Source organism: Erinaceus europaeus, chromosome 16, assembly GCF_950295315.1.
Source record: "Erinaceus europaeus chromosome 16, mEriEur2.1, whole genome shotgun sequence".
Taxonomy (NCBI): domain Eukaryota; kingdom Metazoa; phylum Chordata; class Mammalia; order Eulipotyphla; family Erinaceidae; genus Erinaceus; species Erinaceus europaeus.
This window is the reverse complement of record NC_080177.1, coordinates 12,250,324-12,269,861: the sequence shown is the minus strand read 5'-3', so window position 1 is coordinate 12,269,861 and position 19,538 is coordinate 12,250,324. Positions and strand designations below refer to the sequence as shown.

General features: G+C 46.3%; 1 protein-coding gene across 26 annotated transcripts in view; it reads left to right on the top strand.

Moving 5' to 3' along the window:
• Positions 1–1,742: 1,742 nt before the first annotated feature.
• PPIP5K1 (diphosphoinositol pentakisphosphate kinase 1) overlaps positions 1,743–19,538 on the top strand; it is a 59,043-nt gene continuing 41,247 nt past the window's right edge. For 10 of the 26 annotated variants that reach the window (XM_060174527.1, XM_060174525.1, XM_060174523.1 and 7 more), the window contains exons 1-19: positions 1,772–1,805; positions 3,590–3,614; positions 7,469–7,617; positions 7,856–8,030; positions 8,456–8,651; positions 10,280–10,370; positions 10,599–10,684; positions 11,024–11,178; positions 12,229–12,330; positions 13,191–13,352; positions 13,456–13,577; positions 15,825–15,926; positions 16,519–16,605; positions 16,689–16,764; positions 16,912–17,021; positions 17,107–17,189; positions 17,344–17,475; positions 17,664–17,785; positions 18,056–18,238. In XM_060174527.1, coding sequence (XP_060030510.1) covers positions 7,884–8,030; positions 8,456–8,651; positions 10,280–10,370; positions 10,599–10,684; positions 11,024–11,178; positions 12,229–12,330; positions 13,191–13,352; positions 13,456–13,577; positions 15,825–15,926; positions 16,519–16,605; positions 16,689–16,764; positions 16,912–17,021; positions 17,107–17,189; positions 17,344–17,475; positions 17,664–17,785; positions 18,056–18,238 — 1,956 coding nt within the window. In that variant the 5' untranslated portion in view covers positions 1,772–1,805; positions 3,590–3,614; positions 7,469–7,617; positions 7,856–7,883. Of the gene's footprint in view, positions 1,806–2,336; positions 3,615–7,150; positions 7,618–7,855; positions 8,031–8,455; positions 8,652–10,279; positions 10,371–10,598; positions 10,685–11,023; positions 11,179–12,228; positions 12,331–13,190; positions 13,353–13,455; positions 13,578–15,824; positions 15,927–16,518; positions 16,606–16,688; positions 16,765–16,911; positions 17,022–17,106; positions 17,190–17,343; positions 17,476–17,663; positions 17,786–18,055; positions 18,239–19,538 lie in introns of those variants that run through there. The other 16 variants (XR_009545272.1, XM_060174520.1, XM_060174514.1 and 13 more) reach the window with 8 other exon arrangements.

Here is a 19,538-nt window from a genome sequence, read left to right as displayed (position 1 = left end):
CAATACTTCATCTATGCAAGTCTTGCACTCTACCCACTGAACCACCTCTCAGCCCACTTTCTTACAGATAAGAAAATGGAAGCTGAGAGAAATTAAATAAAAACCAATACTGGGAACAAAACCCAGTTTGCCTGGTTCCAAACTGTGGGCAAAGTGCAAACAGAGTAGAGACAGTTGTTCAGTTTTCCACTCTCCTTCATTTCCCTGACTCCTCTAGATATAAATACATCTCTCTGCTCTTTTTTTTTTTTTTTGTATTTTCCCTGTTGTTGCCCTTGTTGTCTTTTTATTGTTGTTGTATTGTTGTTATTGATGTCATAGCTGTTAGATAGGACAGAGAGAAATGGAGAGAGGAGGGGGAGACAGAGAGCAGGAGAGAAAGATAGACACCTGCAGACCTACTTCACCGCCTGCGAAGTGACTCCCCTGCAGGTGGGGAGCTGGAGGCTCGAACCTGGATCCTTACACTGGTCCTTGCGCTTTGCGCCACATGCGCTTAACCCGCTGCGCAACTGTCCGACTCCCTCTGCTCTTCCTTTAACTTACTGATGTCTGGTTGTGTGTGTGTGTGTGTGTGTGTGTGTGTGTCTCCAGTCTCCCCATCACTTCTCTGCACCTGTATTTTCTTTTTTTAAATATTTATTTATTTTCTCTTTTGTTGCCCTTGTTTTTTATTGTAGTTATTCTTGTTGTTATTGATGTCATTGTTGGATAGGAAAGAGAGAAATGGAGAGGAGAAGACAGAGGGGGAGAGAAAGACAGACACCTGCAGACCTGCTTCACCGCCTATGAAGTGACTCCCCTGCAGGCGGGGAGTCGGGTGGCTCGAACCGGATCGTTATGCGGGTCCTTGCACTTTGCGCCACGTGCACTTAACGCTGTGCGCTACCGCCCGACCCCCTTGCACCTATATTTTCCACCTACACTTAATGAATATCTACATATTTCTAACCCATTTTACTTTCTAAAACAAGCAGAAGAGCTGCCCCACCTGTGGGAGAAAGTTTCATGAGATGTGAAGCAGTGCTGCAGGTGTCTTTCTTTTATTTTTATATTTAGTTTCCCTTTTGTTGCCCTTTTTTGTAGTTGTTGTTGTAGTTATTATTGATGTTGTCATTGTTAGGACAGAGAGAAATGGAGAGAGGAGGGAAAGTCAGAGGGGGGGAGAGAAAGATAGACACCTGCAGATCTGCTTCACCGCCTGTGAAGCGACTCCCCTGCAGGTGGGGAGCCGGGGCTCGAACCTGGATCCTTATGCCGGTCCTTGTGCTTTGCGCTACGTGCGCTTAACCCACTGTGCTACCGCCTGACTTCCTGCAGGTGTTTTTCTTTTACTCTCTCTCCCTATCTCCTTTTCTTCTCAATTTCTCCCTCTCCTAGCAATTAAAATAAATATATGTAAAAAATCAGAATAAATAAATATATGTAATATGTATAAAATAAATAAAAATAGATGTAAAATAAATATATGTAAAAAATTACAGTGGTGTAATAGCACAAACTCCACGTCTTCCTCTGCATCTCGTTGCCCTCAGTTTCTTTTTGGTTTTCTTCTAGACCAAACATCTGAACCGCGGGGACGCAGGTTAGCAATCAGAGGGCAAAGAGAAGCATCAGGTTGCACTTCACCCCCAGAGCCACTAGAGGCCACCCTTCTCCGCGCAGAAGCGCCGGCCAACGCAGCCTGACTCTGGCCAATGCGCGCCCTCCGCTGATTGGCGGCTCCGCAGGGAAGTCGCTCTGCGATTGGGCGGCTGTCAGGTGTCGCTGCCGGCAGGTTCGGCTGCGCGAGCGCAGAGAGGCGGGTGAGCGAGGGCCGGGGGCGGCGGGGGAGTGGCTGGGGCTGGGGGCGGTATCGGGGGGTGGGGGGCGGAGGAGAGGGGGCTCGCGCGGGGCGGAGGGCCGGGCTCCGAGCCGGCCGGGGGCCGCCTGGGAACGCGGGACCCACCCGGGAGGCCTCAGTGTCAGCGCCGGGAGAGCGAGGCGGGGGCGGGCAGAGGCTAGAGGAGCCGGGGTGAGAGGGAAGGTATTGGTGACCCGGGGGTGTGTGTTTGGGGGGGAGGCAGAGGAAGGGTCCCCGGCTCTGCGAGAGCAGTGGGTGGGGGTGGGTGCTGCATGGGAAGTGGTCAGGGTGCTGGGGGCTGTGCGGGAGGGGTAGGAGCAGGGACGACAGGGGAGAGGACCTGCTTATGGGGGGGGGGTGTTGGAGGGCAGCTGTTGTCAATAAAAGGGGTGAGCCTGGAAATGCGGGGGTGGAGGGGAGAGGAGAGAGTCTCAGGCTGTCATCGCGGGTGCGGTGGAGGGTTCCATATAAACATGCAACTAGAGAGAGGTGACTCATAGCCGAGGGTCTGAGGGCTGCTGGGTGCTGGGCAGGATTACTAATTATTTATTAGCTGGTCCTTGCTGGGAGGAGGGCTCAGTGCCCAGCCTTTTTAGGGGAGTCCGTGGGGAACCTGTTGGCAGGTTGGGGAAAAGAAGGCAGGAGGAATAAGTTGGCACAGAGAACAAGTGCAGCAAGCAGAACCGTTCACCAGCCTCCCAGGAAGGGCATGGATTATGTGCAAAGGAGTAAAGGAAAAGAACTGAGTTTCCCACGTGCAGAGTGAGGAGATAAGGGGGTGGGGTGCTTCATGTGTTGGAAATAAGTCCGCACTCTGTCGGTGTGACCCCCAGCCCCACTGATGGAGGCCTCCAAGTACTACTGAGGAAATTGAAGGATTGCTGCACACACACACACACACACACACACACACACACACACACACACGTCTAAGGATAAAGAATAGTCACCGTTGCACTGTCCCTTCTCTAGATCTGCAGGAATGTCATCCACATGCTGGAGAAGGTTGGCCATCTGACCTTCCCTTCTGCCCTATTCACCCTATTTCCACCTCCTTTCCTCCCTCCCTTCCTCCTTGTCTTTCTTTTTCTCTTACTGATTCAAAGCAGGGTGAGACTGCCCTTTACCCTAGTGTGGAGTCCAGAGTCTTCATTTCTTTCCTAACAAGTGATTGGGGAGGGAAGGGAAAGCGGAGAGGGACACAGACAATGCCAGTGACACAGGGAACACCACATTTAAACCCCAGCTCCTCCTAGAGGTACATCTAAATAAATCTTGGCTTATTTCATAGCTATTTCTGGCAAGCTTCTATTTTTTGCTTTGTTCACTATGGATTTAGACCTTTCATCTCTCTACAACCCCATCTTTCAGAACAAATTCACCTCCACCCATACCCCCCCCCACTCTGTTGCCTTGCTCCCATTAACAGAGTTGTAATAGAATTTCAAGAAGGTGTGTGTAGATTCTGTAGAAAAGCAGGAAGGAATTAGTGGAAGGGAAGGAAAAGGGGTAGGAATCTTAGACATGAGAACGAGCTTCTGCTTCAGATAAAAGATAGAACGCAACGAGACTGTTGGCTTGAACTGTACAGGAGCCTTGGGAATGCCACAGGTCATGGAAATTAGGTCAGGTCACTGCAGGAGACTTCAAGAAATAGCCTGTTGGTTAGGTGGGGGAGTGTATGAATACGTGCAGACATGTGTGATTGGAAATGCTAAGTCTAAGGGGATTTTTATGTCTCTGCAGTGTCTGAGCCATGGAGACAGTGGAGGTGAGGACGGAAAAGCCCCACTTGTTATGCAAGGGTCTAAAATCAAAATACAGAAGTAATTATTGAAGACTGTTTTTAAAAGTCTGTAAGGGTAAATTTGTTTACTTAAGCCACGGTGTGGCTTTCATTAGTCATTGGTCATTATTTATGAGAACTTTTGCAGGCCCTGGTAAATTGCTAATATATGACTCAAATTTTTTTTTTTGGAAGATAATAGACCTGTATCTCCACAATTCAGTACTAATGAATGTTGACCTTTTGCATATTTGCTTCAGATTTTTAAAAAAATTTTATTTAATAAGAGAGTGTGAAGAAAGAGAATGAAAGAGAGCCATTATCATCAATTTGATGTCATTCTTTCTAGTCCATGTCTTTATACTTCAATGAATATTTGTGTAGTCATAAACATATCTGATTTTTAAAGAAAATTATTTTATTATTATTATTATTATTATTCTTGCTGGGGCTCGGTGCCTACACTATGAATCCACTGCTCCTGGAGGCCATTTTTCCCATTTTGTTGCCTTTGTTGTTGTTATTATTGTTGTTGTCATTGCATAGGACAGAGAGAAATGGAGAGAGGAGTGGAGGCAGAGAGGAGGAGAGAAAGATAGACACCTGCAGACCTGCTTTACCGCCCATGAAGCGAACTCTCTGCAGATAGGGAGCTGGGGGCTAGATCTGGGATCCTTGCACCAGCCTTTGCGCTTGCACCATGTGCACTTAACCCACTGTGCTACCTCCCCCCATTTAAGATAATTATTAATGAGAAAAGAGAGAGATAACATCACTCTGGCATATGTGATGCTGGGGGTCAAACTGTGAACCTCATGATTTTGAGTCCAACACTCTATCTACTGCACTACCTCCCTGGCCACTATATATAAAACATCAACTATATATATATATTGAGAGAGAGAGAGAGAGACAGGGGAGAGAGACAGAGAGACCAGTGCACTGAGAGAGACCAGTGCACTGCTTGGCTCTGGCTTATGGTGGGGCTGGGAATTGAACCTGGAACCTTAGAACCCCAGGCATGAAAGTCTTTTGTATAACCATTGTGCTGTCTCCCTAGCCCCTGTACATAGTATTTTTCATGCAAATGGGATTGCACTAAATCTTTATTTCTGCAGTTTACATTTGTTGTGTTTTAAAAATAACTTTGATTCATTTTTTAAAAGTTGCTGTTATAGCATTTGTATATACAGCACTTTATTTATTCAATATCTGTGTCTGACACCTGAGTTATTTTCTCTTTTTAATTAATGTATTTATTTATTCCCTTTTGTTGCCCTTGTTGTTTTTTATTGTTGTAGTTATTGTTGTTGACTAGGACAGAGAGAAATGGGGATAGGAGGGGAAGACAGAGAGGGGGAGAGAAAGATAGACACCTGCAGACCTGCTTCACTGCCTGTGAAGTGACTCCCCTGTAGGTGGGGAGCCCGGGGCTGGAACCGGGATCCTTACACCAGTCCTTGTGCTTTGCACCATGTGCGTTTAACCTGCTGCGCTATCGCCCGACTCCCCCGGAGTTATTCTTATATTTCTCCATTACCAACAGTGATGTATGAACATCTTTGCACTTTAGTTTTTGTCTCCCAGAACACTCAGCTCTGGCTTATAGTGGTCCTGGGGATTGAACCTGTGATGTTGGCGCCTCAGAAGTGAAAGTTATTTGCATGACCACATGACTCTTGTGGGAGAGTTTCTCTAAGGCAGGGCTTGTCTTTTTGGGTTTTGTTATGTTTTGTCTTTTGTAGTCAGTGGGACTTCACAGCTTTTCACTACTCTGGTTCAGTTTTTTCTGAGAGATTGAGGAAGATACCACCGTAGGGAAACTGCTAAATGTCCTGTAGTGCAGAGGGAATGAGAACCTGTCCTCATGTGACAAAGCAGGCACACTATCCAGGAGAGCTATCTTACCAGCCCAGCAGAGTTCTTTTTCCCTGCTTCCTCCCCGGCTCTTTCTTTCTTTCATTCACTCTTTCTTTCTTTTTGTCTTCTTTTGATTAAATGTAAAGAAGGGGGGGGGGAGACAGAAGGAGAGACCTCTGCTGTAGTGTCCAGGTGGGGACCAGCTTAGACCTGGGTCCTTGCACCTGGTAACAGGTGTGATGCTCTCCCAGGTGTGCTGCCACCTCGCCCCAGCAGTATTTTCTTTTTCTTTTTAATGTTTTATTCTCTTTTTATTTATTTATTGGATAGAGACAGCCAGAAATCAAGAGGGAAGGGGGAGATAAAGAGGGAGAGAGACAGAGAGACACCTGCAGCCCTGCTTTACCCCTCATGAAACTTTCCTCCTGCAGGTGGGGACCAGGGGCTCAAACCGGGGTCCTTGAGCATTGTAACATGTGCGCTCAACCAGGTGCGCCGCCACCTGACCCCCCCCCAAGCAGGATTTCTTTACCTTGGTTCTACTATTATTTTGGACTGGATAATTCTTTGTTTTGGGAAAATAGCATGTGTTTTCAAAAATTAGCAGAATTCCTAGCACCTCAGTAGGTAGTAATTTGCGTACCTTAGTAAGTACTAAGTGCCAGTAACATTTCTCCAGTTGAGATAATTAAAAACAACCCTTGCTAAAATGTTCCATACACATCATAATCACACTGGATATGAACCTCTGCCTTAGGTGTGTGTATGCAAAAGTGGAACTGGTAGGCTGTTCTAACTCAAGGTTAAGTCTTAAAATACTCACACTTTTTATGGCTCTAGGCAGAATTTTTTTTTTCCCATTGTGATTTCTGGCAAGGGATCTTTGGCCTAAACCAGCTGTGGGTCTGTATTACCAAAGGGTAGTATGACACTTCAGCTTGAGAGTGCTTGGAGACTGTTAGAAGGGCGCCTATAGCTTCAACTGCCCAGTCAGCACCAGGTCTTTCTCTGTGGAATGAACGTATTTTTTAATATGGGCATCTGTCTTAAAATATGGAGCAGGTGGAGAGGTAGGGGGCAGAAGCAATTTTAATGTTTTGACATAATGCTTAGAACACAAGGTGCCTTCAATAGATGGTTGGTGTGTTAATCCTTTCTAAAAGATTTGTTACCTGGGAGGTGGCGCAGTGGGTAAAGCACTGGACTCTCAAGCATGAAGGCCCAAGTTTGATCCCCAGCATGTGCTGGAGTCATGTTTTGGTTCTCTCTCATGCTCCTCATTAATGAATAAATACCTTCAAAAGATTTATTTATTTCATGAGACAGACCGGAGCTCAATTGTGGCATATGCCAGTGCTGGGAATTAACCTGGGGCTTTTGGAATCTCAGGCCTGCAAATCTTGTACTCTGATGCTGAGCTGTCTCCTTTTAAAGACTGGTTGGTTTTTGAGAGAGAAAAAGACCAGGGTTCAAAACCAGAACTTAATGAATAAAGTCCTGTGCTCAGCCTGCTGAGTCGTCTCTCCTGAGTTAACCCTTAGCAAGAATAAAGATGGGAGTTAAAGGCAAATGCAGGGAGTCGAGAGGTGGCGCAGCAGGTTAAGCACAGGTGACACAAAGTGCACTGACCTGCGTAAGGATCCTGGTTCGAACCCCGGCTCCCCATCTGCAGGAGAGTTGCTTCACAGGTGGTGAAGCAGGTCTGCAGGTGTCTATCTTTCTCTCCCCCTCTCTGTCTTCCCCTCCTCTCTCCATTTCTCTCTGCCCTATCCAACAACGACGACATCAATAACAACAGCAAGAATAACTACAATAATAAAACAAGGGCAACAAAAGAGAAAATTAAAAAAAAAAAAAAGGCAAATTGAGCCATGCTCCTGTATTCCTCTGCCCTTACATTATGCCCCTGAGTTCAGTACTTCTATAGGAAGGGGGAGACTGAACCCTATGTTTGAAACTCTACTTTTCTCTTCCAACAGGAACCAGTAGTAGGTTTTCCATGAGGAGCCACCTTTCTCACTTGCTGCCGGAGCTAATGGTCTTTCCCACTGGTAGAATCAGGGACATGCCGGCACTGTAAGGGCTAGTCTGGGGACCTTCTTACAACTGCCTCACAGCAGGGAATAGGGTGAGCTGGGAGGGAAGGGAGTCCTGGCTTTTCTCTCCTGGATCTTTTAGTCCTTTCAAGTCCTTCCTTGTGGAACCTTCTCCTTACATGTCGTTTCCCATATGTTTCTGGTTCCCTCTTACTTTCTTATTTCTTTACTTAACGCCCTCATCCCTGGGCACGGCTGGGAGAAGGGAGGGGGAGGCTAGGGGGCGGTTCAGTTGGAGCTGATGGGTATGTGGGGTCCCCTCCACTGCAGAGCGGGATGAGTGGGCGCTCCGGCGGGGATGTGGTCACTGCCGACCAGTGAGGGCGAGAGTGTCACAGCCCACTTCTTCCTCGGAGCTGGAGATGAGGGGCTGGGCACCCGTGGAATAGGCATGAGGACAGAAGAAAGTGACAGCGAGCTCCTGGAGGATGAGGAGGATGAAGTGGTAAGACTGTGGGCAGGGGGTGGGGCATGATGTCACTTGATGTTGGGACCCTGTCTTGGTGGAGATTTCTCTTCTTTCCAAATGCACAGGCCTGTCATGAGCAAGGGCTGGCTCTGTGAGGATTGGCTGCAGTCGCTCTTTGAATCCTCTCCCTTTAGTCCTTCTCTTCTTATCTCAAGGTTATTGGTTTGCTAGCTCCTCTGCCTGAGTACCATTTTCTACTGCAGAAAGGCTTCTGTTCTGCTAGCAGTGGGACTCCCTGGAGGTGCCACTAACTCCAGTGCAGTTAGGAAGTAACCTTTGTCTCATATGTCCAAAGTCCTGCCAAGAAACTCTGTGCCTTAAGGAGATGAAGCAATGCTCCCTGACAGCATTGGTGTAAAGAGGGAAGTTCCTGAGTTCTTAACACCACTTCCTCTCTGTAGCCTCCCGAACCTCAGATCATCGTTGGCATCTGTGCCATGACCAAGAAATCCAAGTCCAAGCCGATGACCCAGATCCTGGAGCGACTTTGCAGATTTGACTATCTGACTGTTATCATCCTGGGAGAAGATGTGATCCTCAATGAGCCTGTGGAAAACTGGCCATCCTGCCACTGCCTCATTTCATTCCACTCCAAAGGTTGGGGTTTGGGAAGGAGTGGTGTTGGGCGTACTAGGTCAGGAAAGGTCATTCGTGCCATGTGTCCAGACACACTAGAGAACAAACAACACAAAGAGGGTTGTTTCCCCTGCATTGGGAAGGATTTGCTGGAGGTGGGGGAGAGATGGTACTTCAACATGTGTGTGTGTGTGTGTGTGTGTGTGTGTGTGTGTGTGTGTGTGTTTAAATATTTTTATTTTTTAATTGAGAGAGGAGAGAGATACAAAGAGAAAGGCACAGAAAGACCAGAGCACTGTTCAGCTCTGGCTTAGGTGGTACAGGGCATTGAATCTGAGACCACAGAGCCTCAAGAATGAAAATCTTTTGCAGAACCATTATTCTTTTTTTCCAGCACTAAAGCTCATGTTTTAACCTCAAGATTACTCTAAGGGGGGGCAGGCGGTAGGGCACCAGGTTAAGCGCACGTAGTACGAAGCACAAGGACTGATGCAAGAATCCTAGTTTGAACCCCCGGCTCCCCACATGCAGGGGAGTTGCTTCTCAAGCGGTGAAGCAGGTCTGCAGGTGTCTATCTTTCTCGCCCCCCTCTGTCTTCCCCTCCTCTCTCCATTTCTCTCTGTCCTATCCAACAACAACAGTAGCAACAGCAGCAACAACAACAACAATGGAAAAAGATAATCGGATTCATAGTGCAAGCACAGAGCCCAGCAATAACCCTGGAGGCAAAAAAAATAAATTAATAAATAAAAATTACTCTAAGTCTCTGAAGTTCTATGATAGAATTGGGCCACTGGAAGGACCCTCAACATAGTTTCTGTTTAGGGCCTGGGTGATAGCACAAGCAGTAGCATCACAGATTTTCATGATGAGGCTCAGAGGTCCCAGGTTCAATCCCCAAAGTCACCATAAACCAGAGCTGAGCAGTGCTTTAAAAAAGATAATTATATATCTTGGAGCAGTGGGAACCAACATCTCTTATCTACCCCTCTCTCTGCTGTTTTCTCACTCTGCTTTTTTTTTTTTAATTTATTTTCCCTTTTGTTGCCCTTGTTTTTTATCGTTGTAGTTATTCTTGTTGTTGTTACTGATGCCGTTGTTGTTGGATAGGACAGAGAGAAATGGAGGGAGGAGGGGAAGACAGAGAGGGAGAGAGAAAGATAGACACCTGCTTCACCGCCTGTGAAGCGACTCCCCTGCAGGTGGGGAGCTGGGGGCTTGAACCAGGATCCTTACACAGGTCCTTGTGCTTCATGCCAAGTGCGCTTAACCCATTGCGCTACCGCCTGACTCCCTCACTCTGCTTCTTTAACTTCCTTTCTTTTTTTAAAATTTTTTTGTATTTATTTCTTTTCCCTTTTGTTGCCCTTGTTGTTTTTTATTGTTGTTGTAGTTATTGTTGCTGTTATTGATGCCGTCGTTGTTAGATAGGACAGAGAGAGAGAGGAAGACAGAGAGGGGGAGAGAAAGATAGACACCTACTTCACCACTTGTGAAGCGACTCCCCTACAGGTGGGGAGCCGGGGGCTTGAACCGGGATCCTTATTCTGGTCCTTGTGCTTTGCGCCATGTGCGCTTAACCCACTGCGCTACCGCCTGACTCCCTTAACTTTCTTCCTTTGGTCTCTCAATATCCTTTCTCCTCCCAGGCTTTCCTCTGGACAAAGCTGTTGCTTACTCAAAGCTTCGGAACCCCTTTCTTATCAATGACCTGGCTATGCAGTACTACATCCAGGACAGGTACGACTTTTTGCAGACTGCCGGGATGGGTGGCCCTGACATCATGCCTGTTTGTTTAGAGGGTCTGCCTGGGAGGGACAGAGACAAAATGAGCACGTACTCTCTGGAGTTCTGTACCCTGGTGTCTCCCGTTTCCCAAACAGATGAAGTCCCTAGCCTCTCCCCTTCACCACCTCCACCCCCAACTCTCCCAGCTAATCTATTGGGGTTCTTGTGGGGTGGTGACAGGAGGGAGGTGTACCGGATCCTGCAGGAAGAGGGTATTGATCTGCCTCGTTATGCTGTGCTCAACCGTGACCCTGCCAAGCCTGAAGGTGAGTTCCTGGCCTTGTCCAGCATCCCCCTATCCCCCATTCTTCTCTGACCGAGGCAGTTCTCCTTCCCCTAGACTGCTCCTGTGTATTACCTAGCTAAGTCAGGCTTTGGCTACAGAATTATGGGGGAGCATTAGAGCCATGCACCTTTGAACAGAGCCTTGGACCTCTTATATAACTCATACTCCATCTGTACACCCCATATAAGCATTACTACATCAGTGGTTTAAGACATGGTCCTATGACTCGAAGAGTTCTATAAATCAAAGCTCATAGAAATGGAAATTGCAAGTATCCTACAACCCTTGGTTCTAGAATGACCACACACCTATCTTTCAGAGTGCAACTTGATAGAAGGTGAAGACCAGGTAGAGGTAAACGGAGCTGTTTTTCCCAAGCCCTTTGTGGAGAAGCCAGTGAGTGCAGAGGACCACAATGTTTATATCTACTACCCCAGCTCAGCTGGCGGAGGAAGCCAGCGCCTTTTCCGGAAGGTGCGGGGCACCAGAGCTTTTGGGGAGCCTGGAGAGGTAGAAGGTTAAGAATGAGGTTGGAGGGGGTCGGGCGGTGGCGCAGTGGGTTAAGCACATGTGGCACAAAGCGCAGGGACCGGCGTAAGGATCCCGGTTCGAGCCCCCGGCTCCCCACCTGCAGGGGAGTCGCTTCACAGGCGGTGAAGCAGGTCTGCAGGTGTCTATCTTTCTCTCCCCCTCTCTGTTGTTCCCTCTTCTCTCCATTTCTCTCTGTCCTATCCAACAACAAAGCAACATCAACAATGGCAATAATAACCGCAACGAGGCTGCAACAACTAGGGCAACAAAAAAAGGGGGGAAATGGCCTCCAGGAGCGGTGGATTCATGGTGCAGGCACCGAGCCCAGCAATAACCCTGGAGGGGAAAAAAAAAAAAAAGAATGAGGTTGGAGGGAGAGAAGCTGGATGGTTCATCAACAGAAGAGAGGCAGCTGGCTTTCTTTTCTTTCCTCCCTTCCTTCTTTCTTCTTTATTTTTAATTTCTTTGATATTTATTTATTTATTCCCTTTTGTTGCCCTTCTTTTTTATTGTTATTGTTGTTGTTGATGTCATCACTGTTGGATAGGACAGAAATGGAGAGAGGAGGGGAAGACAGAGAGGGGGCAAGAAAGACAGACATCTGCAGATCTGCTTCGCCGCTTGTGAAGCGACTCCCCTGCTGGTGGGGAGCCGGGGGCTCGAACTGGGATCCTTATTGCCGGTCCTTGTGCTTTGCGCTACTTGTGCCCAACTCCCTCCTTCATTCTTTTTGAAACATCTTTTTATATATATACTTACTTTTATTTCTTTTGGATAGAGACAGAGAAATTGAGAGGAGGGGGGAGACAGAAAGGGAAAGAGACAGAGAGACATCTGCAGCCCTGCTTCACCACTTATGAAGCTTTCCCCTTGCAGGTGGGGACCAGAGGCTTGAACCTGGGTCCTTGTGCACCATAAAGTATGGGTTTAACCAGGTGTGCCACTGCCTGGCCCCGAGGCAACTTGTTTTCTTTCTTCCTTTTTCTCCTGAAGATTGGCAGCCGGAGCAGCGTTTACTCACCTGAGAGCAGCGTCCGAAAGACAGGGTCCTACATCTATGAGGAGTTCATGCCGACTGATGGCACAGATGTCAAGGTTATGATGGATGAAGGGGCTGACGAGATTATAAATGTCTGGGTGTAGGGATGGGGTGCTTGAGAAACGAGTGGCAGTATATAATGGGGGGCATATAAAATGAAATGAAGTGTTGGGAGGTGGCACAGTGGACAAAGTATTGGGCTTTTAAACATGAGGTCATGAGTTTGATCTCCGGCATCACATGTACCAGAGTGATATCCGGTTCTCTCTCTCTCCTCCTATCTTTCTAATAATAAATAAATAGAATATTTAAAAAAAAAAAAAAAGAAAATGAAGTGCAAATGTGATTGACTTTTGTGTTCTTGTGATAGTAACAAGTGGGGGAAAAAGCTATTTATACCATGACCCTCAGAGCAAAGGGCAGCAGTAACTATGATAGAATGATGGCCAGTTATTTCTTCCTAAGGACAGGTTGATAGTGCTGGAGTCCTGAGGAGAAATCTTCCTAACAGTAGTTCATCAGGAGTCAGTAAGAAAAATGTCAGTCTAAGGCCAGTTAAGATAGCTCATGTGGAAAGCTGCCTAGTTTACCACAGGGGCAATCCAGGTTCAAATCTGGCCCCCACTGCACTAGGGGAAGCTTTGGTTCTGTGGTGTCTTTTCCTCTCTCCCTCTGTCTCTGTTTCTCTTTCTATCTAGAAAAAAAAGTTTTCCTAGAGTGGTGAAGTTACAGCAGTGACAAAAAGTAGAAAAAAAAAAAAGGAAAGAAATGTCAGTCTCCTTGTTCTAGATACTCAGAGCCTTTTTTTTTTTTTCTTTCTTTTTCCTCTAAACAAGTCTGCAGACCCAGTGCTCATGTTGTCTTTTTGTACACAGGGTGAGCTGTGGGCATACTCAGTGATGCTATGTACCTGCAGGTGTATACGGTGGGGCCAGATTACGCCCATGCTGAAGCCAGAAAATCTCCAGCTTTGGATGGGAAGGTCGAACGAGACAGCGAAGGGAAAGAGATTCGTTACCCAGTCATGCTGACTGCCATGGAAAAGCTGGTGGCCAGAAAAGTCTGCGTAGCTTTTAAGGTGGAGGAAGACCCATGGGGTTTGTGGTATCAAGGGAGAGAAATAAGAGCAGGGGTCTGGAAAGAAAGGTCTTATGTTCTTAGCCTGTCTCTTTCTCCTACAGCAAACAGTTTGTGGATTTGATCTTCTTCGTGCCAATGGTCACTCCTTTGTGTGTGATGTCAATGGCTTCAGTTTTGTAAAAAACTCCATGAAATACTATGATGACTGCGCCAAGATTCTAGGGTAAGGAACACATGGCTTGGGCTGGAGAGAAGAACATTTGAATTTTTTCCCTTCCATTTCAAGTACTGTAAAAAATTATTTTAAAGTAAAAAAAAAAAAAAAAGAGGAAGGGGCTCCTTAGCCCCTATGCACTAATACTCAACTTCCAGTTGACAGTTTTAGAAATATAGCATGTCTTTTTCTTTAAAATATTTTTTATCTTAATCTAAACCAAAGATGATCAGTGCTCTGGTAAAAAAAAAATAAATCTATTTATTAATAAAAGAGAGAGAGAGAGAGAGAGAATGAATCAGAGCATTACCCCAGCATGTGCAATGTCAGGCTTTGAACTCAGGAGTTCATATGTAGAGTCCACCGTCTTATCTACTTACCACCTCACAGGCCACAACATAGTTTTTTCTTCCATATATAAAAAAAACTATATTTATTTTATCAAACATGATTATACTATAATACTGTTTTTCTTTTTTAAATGTATTTATTTATTTAGGATAGAGGCAGAGAGAAACTGAGAGGGAAGAGGAGACAGAGAAGGAGAGAGAGAGAGAGACACCTGCAGACCTGCTTCACCACTCGTGAAGCTTCCTCTCTGCAGGTAGAGGCTGGGGGCTTGACCCTGGTCCTTGTACATGGTGATATGTGCACTCAACTAGGTGCACCACCACCCAGCCCCTTGTAATACTGCTTTATAACTTGACGTTTTCAAAAGCATGTTCATGCAGAAAAAGAAAAAGAACAGAAAATAGCCACTGGGAGTGGTGGGTTAGATGTGCAAAAAAAACAAAACAAAACAAAACAAATCCTTGTCTTGCTTTGTGAGAGCTATGGTGGTTATCATTGGGGTGAGGGCTGGGAACACAGAAATCTGGTGGTTATTGTAGTATAGAATAAACCTCTGTAGTCTTACAGTCTTGAAAACCATTATTACATCTCTAACAATTTTTTAACTTTGGTCATGATATATTTAAAAATCCAAATATATATAAAGAATATTGAATATAGTAAATATTCACATAGTCATCACTTATCTAAAGAAAGAAAATACCAGAGAGTTGGGCCGTAGCACAGCGGGTTAAGCACATGTGGTGCAAAGCATAAGAACCGGCGTAAGGATCCCGGTTCGAGCCCCTGGCTCCCCACCTGCAGGGGAGTCAGTTCACAGGCAGTGAAGCAGGTCTGCAGGTGTCTGTCTTTCTTTCCCTCTCTCTGTCTTCCCCTCCTCTCTCCACTTCTCTCTGTCCTATCCAACAATGACGACATCAATAACAGCAATAACTACAACAATAAAAAAGGGCAACAAAAGGGGAAATTAAATTAAAAGAAAAGAAAATACCAAGGATATCACTGAAACCTCTTTCCCTCCCACCCAGAAGTAACTGTAGTTATTAATTTGGTGGTTATCTCCCTCCCTTTCTCTCTCTCTCTCTCTCTCTATATATATATATATATATATATATATATAATAACGGGTACAATTCCACATGGTTCCCACCACCAGAGTTCTGTGTCCCTATTCCCTCCATTGGAAATTGCAGTGATCCTCCCAAGGTCACAGAGAGAGGATGACTATTATTTATAACTATATATATATATCTGCCTGTCTTTTCCGTGGTCCTGCTTTCTCTTCCAATTTAAGTCATACCTACACCTATTACTACTCCTGAATGTCTTTCCTTTTTTCCTCTTCTCTCTCCAGGTCCTGATGGAATTGGGTTTCAGAGCTCCCTAGTCATCTTCCCCTAACATTTTTCTCCCACTCTGGGAGTATGAAGCAAAAAAAAAAAATTAATTTTTATTATCTTTATTTATTTATTGGATAGAGACAGCCAGAAATTGAGAGGAGGGGAGATAGAGAGAAGAGAGACAGAGAGACACCTGCAACCCTGCTTCACTACTCTCAAAGCTTTCCCCCTGCAGGTGGGGAACCAGGAGCTTGAACCCAGGTCCTTGTGCACTGTAACATGTGCACTCAACCAGGTGCACCACCACCTGGCCTCCCCAGAGCAAAACTTTTTTATAGGGCGCAGAAGGTGGGAGTTCTGTATTATCGATATGTTTATTATGTTGTGGGAATATTATTTTTTTACATCTCTTTTGATTTCCATTCATGTAATCTTCAGTTTGCTAACTGTGTGTATGTGTGTCTGTGTGCGTGTGTGTGCGTGTGTGTGTGTGTGCACGCTTTGTTCACTTATGTAGTTCACGTTCACTCCTCTTCACCTGCCTTCTTCATGTTTCCCCTCCTAGGAACACCATAATGCGGGAGCTTGCCCCACAGTTCCAGATCCCGTGGTCCATTCCCACAGAGGCTGAGGACATCCCTATCGTCCCTACCACATCTGGCACGATGTGAGTAAGGGTGAAAAGTCTGGTTTAACCTACATAAAGATACCTATGTCAGATCAGTGGTTACTTCTTGACCCTGAGTCATAGAGCCTAGACCTCTTGTCAGTTTTCTTCACCCTTCTTAATCTTAGAACTTTTGGGTAGGGGTAGGCATAGTGGTTATGCAGAGAGATTCTTATGTCTGAGGTTCCAAAGTCCCAGGTTCAATCCCCTGCACCACCAAAAGCCAGAGCTGATCAGTGCTCTGGTTAAAAAAAAAAAATCCAAATAGACACTGGGCAGGGGCCAGGTGGTGGCACATCTTGAGGGCACATGTTACAATGTGCAAGGACCCAGGTTCTTGAGCTCCCAGTCCCCACCTGGAGGGGGAAAGCTTTGTGAGTGGTGAAGCAGTGCTGCAGGTGTGTCTCTGTCTCTGTCTCTCTCTCTCTGTCTCCCCCTTCCCTCTTGATTTCTGACTGTCTCTATCATATCAATAAAGATAATTTAAAAATTTTAAAAAAGAACTTTCTCCTGTTCTTTAACAAGTAGGAGGAGATGACAGGAGGTGTAGGGTGACTCTAGGGAAAGGTTCTAACAACACTCCTGATCTCAGGATGGAACTTCGATGTGTCATTGCCATTATTCGTCATGGAGATCGCACCCCCAAGCAGAAGATGAAGATGGAAGTGACACACTCAAGGTAGAAAGAATGTCCCGGGGAGGGGGACCTCCTGGAGACCTTGACCATCTCACTCACACTGAATCTTTTCTTTGCTTCCTCAGGTTTTTCATTTTATTTGAAAAACATGGTGGCTACAAGACAGGAAAATTGAAACTAAAACGGCCAGAGCAGCTACAGGTAAGATCATAAATGTATAGTCCTGGGAGGAGCACTCCTAAGGGAAAGATAAAGGGCAGGGCACCTGGGGCCTTGGCGAGAGACCCGGATGCAAGGGCAACTGACAGGACTTAGCTTCCTGCTTGGGTGCCTCATTATTTCCTCCAGGAGGTGCTGGACATTACAAGGCTGCTGCTGGCTGAACTGGAGAAAGAACCCAGTGGTGAGATCGAAGAAAAAACTGAGAAACTAGAGCAGCTGAAGTCTGTGCTGGAGATGTGAGAAAGGGGGTAGGAGGAGGGAGCCAGTGACCTAGAGAGCTGGGTGCTGGGGTGGAAAGTAAGCGGTGAGTCTGTCCTGCAGGTATGGCCACTTCTCAGGCATCAACCGGAAGGTGCAGCTGACTTACTACCCTCATGGGGTGAAAGCCTCCAGTGAAGGGCAAGGTGAGATATAACGCCCCCCTCCATAATCCCTCCGATCACATGTTCTTGAGTGCTCAGGTGACGTCTACCCCAAACTACGTTCTTGTGCTCTTCAGAAGACCTAACGTTTAGATGTCTTGGTTTTAGACTGATCTACTGTCACTTATTCCTACAGATTCCCAGGGAGAGGCTCTGGCCCCATCTCTGCTGCTAGTGCTGAAGTGGGGTGGAGAACTGACTCCTGCTGGCCGAGTTCAGGCTGAGGAGCTGGGGCGAGCTTTTCGCTGCATGTACCCTGGAGGACAGGGTGAGTGGATTGGGGTGTCTGCTAAACCCCATCATAGGTATGGACTATACTTAGCAGGACTGAAAGAAGATGACTAGTGGAAAAAGCTGGACATTTGAAGGGTCCGAGGCTATCGAGGGAATAATCATTCTCTTTTCCTTGTGGGTTATTGATAGCAGTCCATGTCTGGTCCTTACCTTTGCCTCCAGGTGACTATGCTGGCTTCCCTGGTTGTGGGCTGCTTCGTCTGCATAGCACTTTCCGCCATGATCTCAAGATCTATGCTTCTGATGAGGGTCGTGTCCAGATGACAGCAGCTGCCTTTGCCAAGGTACTTTCTGTGGCTCTCCCACAACCCAGCTCCCAGCAGGTCAAGAGGCAGAGAGTTTGGAGAAGTAATTAGGAGATTTCAGGCTGTTTGTGTGCTGATCAGAGAAGCTTTGGCTTCTTTCTGACCCCCATTCTATCCTACCGAGAATAATTGGGGGGGGGGGATCAGTCTTTTGACTTGTTCTCCAACTTTCCAAGCCAGCTCCTACTTGATCTCTGGGGCCATCTAGAGGAGGACAGAAAATTAATAGATTTTGTGCTTCCTCTCCAGGGCCTTCTGGCACTAGAAGGGGAGCTGACACCCATTTTGGTACAAATGGTGAAGAGTGCCAACATGAATGGGCTCCTGGACAGTGATGGAGATTCCTTGAGCAGCTGCCAGCACCGCGTAAAGGCTCGTCTACACCATATTTTGCAGCAGGATGCACCTTTTGGTCCTGAAGATTATGATCAGGTCAGATTGCCCCTATCTCTGTATTCAATAGACCCACTCTCCAAATTCCTGAAATTCTAGCCGAGCTAAATAATGCTATTTACTACATACCAGGCACTCTGCTACATGTTTTGCACATATTATCTTGCATAATCTATACCCTTTGAGTTAAGTACAGATCTGTAACTCTTTCTCTCTCTTTTGATATTTATTTATTTCTGGATACAGACAAAGAGGGAAGGAGGAGATAGGGATGGAGAGAGGCAATACCTGCAGCACTGCTTTACCACTTGTGAAGCTTCTCCTTACAGGAGGGGACTGGAAGCTTGAACCCAGGTCCTTGCGTATTATAGTGTGTGTGCTCAACCAGGTGTGCCATCACCTGACCCCTAGATCTGTAATGTTTAAAACAACACTAGTTTTTTTTTTAAATTTTTTATTTATAAAAAGGAAACTGACTAAACCATATGGTAAGAGGGGTACAACTCCACACAGTTCCCACCACCAGAACTCTGTATCCCATCCCCTCCCTTGATAGCTTTCCTATTCTTTATCCCTCTGGGAGTATGGACCCAAGGTCATTGTGGGATGCAGAAGGTGGAAGGTCTGGCTTCTGTAATTGCTTCCCCACTGAACATAGGTGTTGACAGGTCGATCCATACTCCCAGTCTGTCTCTCTCATTCCCTAGTGGGGAAGGGCTCTGGGGAAGTGGAGCTCCAGGACACATTGGTGGGGTTGTTTGTCCAGGGAAGTCTGGCTAGCATCTGGGACCTGGTGGCTGAAAAGAGAGTTAATGGGAGTCAGGCTGTAGCTCAATGGGTTAAGCACAGGTGGCGCAAAGCACAAGGACCAGCATAAGGATCCTGGTTTGAGCCCCTGGCTCCCCACCTGCAGGGGAGTCACTTCATAGGCAGATCAGCAGGTGTCTGTCTTTCTCTCTCCCTCTCTGTCTTCCCTCCTCTCTCCATTTCTCTCTGTCCTATCCAACAACAATGGCATCAATAACAACAACAATAAAACAAAGGCAACAAAAGGGAATAAATAAATATTAAATAAATAAATATTTTAAAAAGAGAAAAAGAAAAGCGAGTTAACACACAAAGTTAAACAAATTGTTGACCAGTCATGGACCTAACGGCTGGAATAGTGCAGATGAAGAGTTGGGGGGGGGCCTCCATTTTGTAGATAGCTAGTAGGCATATTTTAGTTATATTTCAAAGGGCCTGTGGCTATACTAGTGTTTTTGTTTGTTTGTTTGTTTGTTTTGTTTTTGCCTGACCCTGAAATCTGATATGCAGCTGGATCCTAATTATTGTCTGA